The 7,925-nt window shown below is 39.1% G+C and overlaps 1 protein-coding gene across 1 annotated transcript in view; it reads right to left on the bottom strand.

The window, feature by feature from the left end:
* The window catches only part of ift80 (intraflagellar transport 80 homolog (Chlamydomonas)), a 33,650-nt gene extending 25,892 nt beyond the window's left edge, over positions 1-7,758 (bottom strand). Inside the window, exons 1-6 of the mRNA XM_070905323.1 lie at positions 7,705-7,758; positions 7,506-7,566; positions 7,031-7,252; positions 4,524-4,634; positions 4,294-4,362; positions 1,817-1,926 (exon numbers count right to left, since the gene is read on the bottom strand). Of these exons, the coding sequence (XP_070761424.1) occupies positions 1,817-1,926; positions 4,294-4,362; positions 4,524-4,634; positions 7,031-7,252; positions 7,506-7,542 (549 nt within the window). The 5' untranslated portion in view covers positions 7,543-7,566; positions 7,705-7,758. The remainder of the gene's footprint in view (positions 1-1,816; positions 1,927-4,293; positions 4,363-4,523; positions 4,635-7,030; positions 7,253-7,505; positions 7,567-7,704) is intronic.
* Positions 7,759-7,925: the final 167 nt, after the last annotated feature.

The raw sequence follows: 7,925 nt of genomic DNA on the forward strand, positions 1-7,925 counted from the left end.
GTCTGTGTAAGGGATTGCAGAGGTCAAAGAGGATCATTTGGGGGTCCTTTACACAAAGCCGTTTATCAGACCCCTTTCATATCAGATACCCAAGCCAGGCAACGTCAAACCCACGTTTAACCCTGGTTGGCTGATTGAGCTCACACAGGTTCAACTCGCATCACTGTGTTGGTTTCAGGGAGAGGTGAAGAAATTGGATGTGTGTGTGTGTGTGTGTGTGTGTGTGTGTGTGTGTGTGTGTGTGTGTGTGTGTGTGTGTGTGTGTGTGTGTGTGCGCGCGCGCGCTTGTGCCTGCCCATGCATATGTGGTAATAGCTGAGAGAGAGCAAAGGGTTGAGAAGGCGCACATTAAACCCTCCACTGTTTATCTAAGGTCCCAGGCGCTATTCGGCTTCAAGAAGAATAATAAACAAATGTATACATGGACAAGAAAAATACTCACTGGTGTGCAAGTTCCTGAATGCTGCACCTTTTGTTAATGCAGAAGCACTCAAAGACATAGAGATCTATTACATGTTCTTTTTATTTAGCCTTTATATAGAAATGCAAATCAATGAATCTCAAGTTTAATCATAACAATAAGAGGCAAAGGGCCTAGTGATGCCAGATCACTGGACAGATAAAATTATAAGCAAAACCCACACACGAGACAAAAACTATCACACAAAAGACAACAGAAAAGAAACTGCCCATTAGTTAGTATATAGGCAGCAAGGCAGATAATAAATAAATAAAGTAGCTACCGAGCCCACAAACTCAGACAAAAAATACTGTTACATTACTATAAGGATTTGGTGTGTCCATAGTAAGATTTTGTCCATAGTAAGATTTTGTATTATAGTTATATATATATATAGTTATAGTTATATATATATATATGCTACTTTCTACTCTTGAACGGGAGCACCAGTACTGTGCAATTTCGCTATGGGGATCAATAACTATTTCTGATTCTGATTCTGATCCACTGGGAAGCTGAAATTTTGCCACAATAAAGAAAGAAAATTATTTTCTGTCTGTATTGTGTAAAGATATCGAGATCGACCTGAATGTCTGCCTTTGTTGTTTCACAGGTCTAGCCAATCTTAGTAGTCACATGATAGGGTATCTCACCTCCCTCAATACTTGGTCATGTGACAAAAAAAAAACAAAAAACGTGACATGTAGAACTCATCATTTATGGTCATATAAAGCTTAATTTGTTTTGAATAAATATTAGTGCTGCTTGTTGACTTATAGTTTCCTATAGGTTCTACAAGTCGTTGATGTTGATTATGGATGGCGGAGTCAAATGATCTGAACACCAGTGAAATAATTTACTTGTATTAAGTGTTTATTTAAATATTTTTTTGTGAAATAAGGAATGTCATCATTGACTTTATAAAGAGGGGTGCTCCATTTGCCCCCGTTTGCCATAATAATTTAAAGTATTTAACTCACCAAAAGCTTTTTTGAAAGAAAGAAAATAAATTCTCAGAGTTCATATTGAGTGATTGGGTCATATGACCTGGAAGCTATTAATCACTTTAAAAGTTAAACATATCATGATGACATACAAAATATAGTCAATGTAGCCAATATAAGTCATTGACATTAATTACCTATTTAATTTTTATTTAGAAAAGATTTGAGCCTGTATACACCATAAAAACGTGATTCATGTAGTACGTTTTTTGATTGATTTATGTCTTACTGTAACATTTGAGTCATTAACAGAGTTAGTTACATGGTCATACTTCAAAACTTTGACTTATTTGAATCTTAAGTAACCGATGTAGATTTTTACCTCTCAAAAGAAAACATGAAGTTAGTGTACCTGTGTGACTTTGGCGCTGGGTTGCAGAGGCTTGATGACGAGCTGTCTTCCTGATGTGTAGAGGATTCTGTCTGAGTCTGGACCCCAGGCCACAGAATACACAGGAGAGCCTGGTAGATATGCAGAAACACAGGCACATGACGATGAAATCTTGTATTAACCGCGAGCCAAGAGCAATGGATTGGGCGCATAACACATAAGGACTCTTACTTGATGTAATATTTAAAAGATGTGAATTAGAATTGTGTGTATGAATTTACGGACTATGAGTTGGTATGAACAATAGCTCTAGGATCCAGCAGTGCTAATTCCTCCTCTCAGAAGGTAACACATTCCCTCAGAGATCTACCTCATTCAGTCTATGGAACAGCTCTTAGCTTGCAGGCACACCAGCTGAGAAAACCTGCCTAACCTCCACAGTATAAGTGTGTGTGTGTGTGTGTGAGCTTACGTGCACATGTGTAAGGGAAAATGTGTGTGTGTGTATGAGTTGGGTTGTGGCTACGCGTGTGTGGAGGGGAGAGGGCCTGACATTTAACCCCACTCCAGGTGCATGTGGTTTCTCACAAATGCCAACTGGTCACATGATCTAAATCTGACAAAGGCGAGGAGAGGGGTTGTGACAAGTTCCTCTCTCCTCCCTCTCGCTCGCTCAATCACTTCCAACCTCTTCCTGGAGCTCTCTCTCTCTCTCTCTTAAAATGGGTCATACTACCAAAGAAGAACAACGTGCTGCTGTAGTGTGTGTTTGTGTGTATGGAGTTGTAGGGCTCTGAAGAGAAGCAACACCTGCGGTGATCCGAGTGCCATGTGGAGGATGGTGTGCGTCTATGGCAATGCTACTATATCCAGGTGTTAAACAAATCTGTAGGTCAGTTGAGCAGCCCACCACCCAACAGCTCATTCTCCAAACAGCCAGCTAAGGAAAAACGTTCCTGCATACTGGGGCTGAATTGCTGTTCCCCTGCCAGGTTTTCCACAGCACCCGTCATTCAGCAGAAGTGTGTCATCCATTTCCCCAGAAGCCTACTTTCATCCACCCCCCCATCTATTTTTTCTGTCCTACAGCTGAGAAGAAACGTTTAATAAGTCAAACAGCACGATGAATCAATTAATAAGTAAGCCATCTGTAATGTGAACGCTGGATAGAGAAATGTATCATTAGGAGTCTTTTTTATGGCTTTTAATAAAACTCCACTCTTATAAAGCTTTGAAATTTTATGGTGCTTTTAATAAAAAAACATAGAACTGGAAGACTGACTCTGCTTTTGGTTGTACTGAGCACAATTACATTCTTATAGGCCGAACACACACACACACCACACATGTTAACACAATCACACAGCCAAGGAGAGAGAAGAAGAAAAAAATGTCCTCCTTGATTGTCATTTTGAATGATCTGGAGTAAGAAGGCGGCATCAACACAAAAGCAAATCTTGCAGACGAGAAGTTGAACTTGTGTGTCAAAGCACAGCAACGAGTAGGCTTCCCTGATACACATGAATGAAACTGACTTTCTGTGTGCCTGGTCCTCTTCATCAGGTCTCTGCTGTTTTTCTCTCTGTGTCACTTTTTATCTCTGTCACAAGAGGCAATCTTCGAGCCAGAAAAATCAATCAGTACTGTGTGTGTGTGTGTGTGTGTGTGTGTGTGTGTGTGTGTGTGTGTGTGTGTGCGTGCGTGCGTATATGTGTGTGTGAATGAGAGAGATAGAGAGACAGAGAGGGTGTAATTGGTGTCGGTATGTTGTGTTGTGTTTACTAAACGCCTGCAGCTGGTTGGTCAGTGACGGGCTGCACATGGCTTCTGCTGCTGGCTGGCAGCTGTTATGGATGTGACCTGCTTTAAACTGTATCAGTCTAAAACTCAGATCAACTCACACTGACTACAGCCACCTTGCTTATGCAGCTCTAAGCCTTATTGTGTACATGTGTGCACACGATGAGGGTTCAGGTTATTACTACTGTTTATTTACAGTTAGTCACCGGTTACTTTATATAAATTACTACACCAGTTACTTTATAAATTATCAACTAATCCATCATGGATTAGCTGATAACTTATAACAGCAGACGAGACTGTGAACAGTATACCACCTTCCATGTGTAGCTTTGCATGTACAAGAGTTTTAATGTAAAAATATTGGCTTAGTCCTGAAAATGTTTCAAATTCTACACATAGTGCTTTCATCACAAACACTCTCTATCTTAAATATTTGATAACGATACAGTGTTGCATTTCTTTCTCCAGGAAAATAATATTTGGAGTGTAAATGGTGCACACACACCGGCATGCAGAGAGGATATTAAACAGGCAAAAGTTGTACACAGTGCAGCGGAGGTGCTCTGCTTTGTTCAAATACATTTTTGGTTCAGTGGTCATATATAATTATGGATAGCAGTTTCACACAAGCACTAGAGACATACAGTATATGTAGCCTAAATTCAGTGAAGTAAAGGAAAGGTCTTTAGCCTTACCTTGGCTGGCTAGTGTTGAGCGTAGCATCCCACTTTTTGACCAGATCTTAACCTGCCCATCTTCTCCAGCTAAGTAATTAGAGAAACAGATGAAATGGACCTCAAAGATATAAACATTTAAACAACTGACTTCCCTTTAATTTCAATTCAATGACGATTTCATAGCAGGCTGATTAAATGAGCATTTGTTAAATGGCAATGAAAATATAATATGACCCTGCCATCTTTACCTGTGATGAGAGCAGTCCCATCATAGTTCCATCTTCCAGCCAAAACAGCTCCTTTGTGTGCTTCAACACTCTTTTCAATGCGCCCTATCTTAGAGGCCAGGTGGAACTTCCCTGTAAACAGACAAAAAGAGGCTTACTATAAGGCAATTCCACACTCAAGGCCTGGGTGTTCACAGTCTATAATTGAGGAACACTAGTGTCTTCTGTAATTCCCTGGCTACTCTGTGGATGTCTCCTTCTCTCTTCTACACAGACTACAGAGACTATGGTTTCATTAGTCTGAGTGATTCAGATTGCTGCGTGAGGTAAATGGGCCGAACATTTTTTTATGGCTAATCCAGAAAACCAGAGAGGAGAAAATATTTACTAAGCTAAACACCTAAAAGTATAATAACTATCAACCCCTAACACACAATTAGCAGCAAAGTTTTATTTTCTCCTCCCAGCTAAATTAAAAACATATAGCATAAAGCGGATGAATGAAACTAAAGGGTTTCTGTTGGTTGAATTAGGGCAATTTTCTATTTGCTAGACACGAAGGGTGATCAGGCATGGAGACAGTTATTGAAGACGCTAGCCTAACATATACTTTGTGGCAGTGTGTATTAAAAAATTCTGAATGTTCTATGTAATTTCGGGCGGCCTAAAACTGCAAATCAGCATACTGCTGCTCGTTCCCATTTCTAAATTTGGACCTTCCAACAAAAAGTGGATGTCACTGGTCCAGCAGGTAGTGAGTATAACAGGCATGTACTGAAGGAGTCTTTTCAAAAATTCATTTGTATTTATTTTACACATGCAGTCTTTATCTGTGTAGCCAAACATCGTGTGAGATACTTCTGTGTGCTGATTTATTTATTTGTTTGCTTCTTATCTGGGAGGTGTTTTTTATGATATCATATCATGACAACACATTAACCCCTAGCTGCTTTACTGCTATTTATCTACAGTTTGTTGAGAAATTCCTGATGACACATCTGTGTGAAATTTATTTTGACGCCACATTGTAGTTCCACAGGGTAAAAACATAAAAAACATAAAGCCCAGCGATATCCTTCATGCTTAATTTGGTCCTCTTTGGGACAAATCTATTTCCATTTCACACAATATCCTTTCTAGTAGAATTACAAACAATGCATCTAAGTTATGCAATTATGCTAGGCCATGGGAAAATATTAGGGATCCCAAAATAATGAAGTATACTTATTAATTAGATGTTCAATATTTAGTTTTGAAAGCAGAGACAGGAAATAGCAATATTAAATATTACACAGAAACCTATTTTTCATACAATGTTTGTAACTGGAAAAAGGTCAAACTGCACATGCACTATACAAAAAAACTAATTTGATATGCTGGCAAGGGAAGGGGAGGCTGACTAATCAAATAAAGTTAGGAAGCCACAACATTAATATATCCACCCCAGACTGCTTCCTTTTCATTTATATCAAACAGATCTCTTAAAAAATGTTAAATATCCTGTGCAGAATCCAGATTTTTGTCACTAATCCAAAAATTAGCGACAAAGTCTTTCAGTGCACACCAAAGTTAGAAAGAATAAAAGTGTGTGAATGTAATGTTTTGTTTTCAATGAAAAACAGAAACATATTTCAAGCAATAACTAGCAATACTGATATTTGTTTCACTGTAACAAGTCAAGAAGCAGAAGAAACTTGCAAAAGTGAATTGTAACAGAGTTTTCACTACTCTCTGGTCTGCCAGAGAAAATTGCTGCTTCAGTTTGTGGGTGTGTTTATGCAACCCTACACTGCCATTAGTGTTGTGACCACACATTGCCTGCCATAACAGTACATCCATATTATGTGTGTTTATATCTAATATAGGACGAAGAAGAGACATAAGAGGCCATGTGGATGCATGTCTCACAGACTGACAAGTTTAGCATTACAAATATACAGGTGCAAAACAAAACACCCCCTTTAGTGATTTGACATTGAAGGCCTAATGAAAACTAGAGCAGAGACGGACTCACTCTTAACGGCGCTACGAAAAGTGAAATTGTGAAAATAACATGTTTCCCTCAAAATGATTATTCTGTTTGGAGCAAGATCGATTTAACTGCACAAGTATCAAACTGGTGGAGAGGATGCCCCTTAACTATAAAGAGTAACTCCTGAGTTGTCGCCTCATTCTGTATAATAATGATCAAGCAAGACACTGTCATTCTACTCTTCTATAAAAACAGAGGAGCTGAGGGGAAAAAAGGCCAGAGACAGACCAGAAAGTCCTGAAAACTATTATTAGTTATGATATTTAGTTAGTTAATTTAGCATATGACAATTTCAATTCTACATCAACATAATGTTGTTTAACTAATTCTATTTCCATGTATAGATATGACTGAACACAATCACTGATCCTTGTCATGGGGCTGTTCACTAAATGCACAACTTGTGAAACCAAACTGACATATAGATTCTATGAGTGAACTCAGAAACAAAGCCCAGTAGCCCAATGACCAGATTTTAGAAAATAAAGAGACTTGCCATCAGTACTGGTAAGGACAAAGATCTCAGTCTGGTTCTGTTTCTTTCCACCAACGGTTTTGGGGAACCAGTGTAGGTCAATGGGGTAAATGTCCTCTGGTAATTTGACAACCAGACTGGTCTCACTGGTTAGCAGGTTCCACTTGAGGATCTGGTGGTCCTCACTGCATGTGTACAGCTCATCTGCTGTGGTCCAACCAACACAACTCACAAGTTCCTTATGTGATCTGCTGTTAAGGAAAAGTGATCAAGGGGGAGTTATTAAAAAAGGAATGAACAGTTTCAAGATTTAGTACAAGTTAGGTGTTCAGTCAAGCCAAGCAACAGGAAGTAACCCATTACTACAACTATATTACTACTTCTAGTGATGCTTACAATAGTTAAGTTTTCCACGTTGTGTTACATAATTTATATTTGATCTGCACAGAAGCGCAAATACGAGGCTAGATAGCTAACAACATTATGAAAAGGATATGTTTGGGTTCCTGTAGCAGCGATGTTTTCAATCTCATGGTGGATGTTTTCTCTGTTGATCCCTAAACGAACAAGAAATTGGCAGTTAGTGACAGTAACTCTCAGTGTAAATGAGTAAAGCTCATTATAGCAAACTAATGTCAAACCAACACACAAAAATGAAATAATATAGAAAAACTACACGAAGCTATGAACCGTACAACGTAAATTAGGCGAGTCCGCTGTTAGCATGCTCTGGTAGCTGTGAAGGTGAGTGAAACAAGCGTCTGCAGTTGCTACGGTACCTGCCACTGTTGCTATCCTCAGATATCCCCGAGCCTTGCCTGTGACTAGAATGCTAACGTTAACTTGGTTTTCAGGTTGAAGCGGACATCGTTCTGTCATTACCGACTTTACTACGGGACAACCAGCAATGTATGCG

This window comes from Enoplosus armatus, chromosome 5, assembly GCF_043641665.1.
Source record: "Enoplosus armatus isolate fEnoArm2 chromosome 5, fEnoArm2.hap1, whole genome shotgun sequence".
Taxonomy (NCBI): domain Eukaryota; kingdom Metazoa; phylum Chordata; class Actinopteri; order Centrarchiformes; family Enoplosidae; genus Enoplosus; species Enoplosus armatus.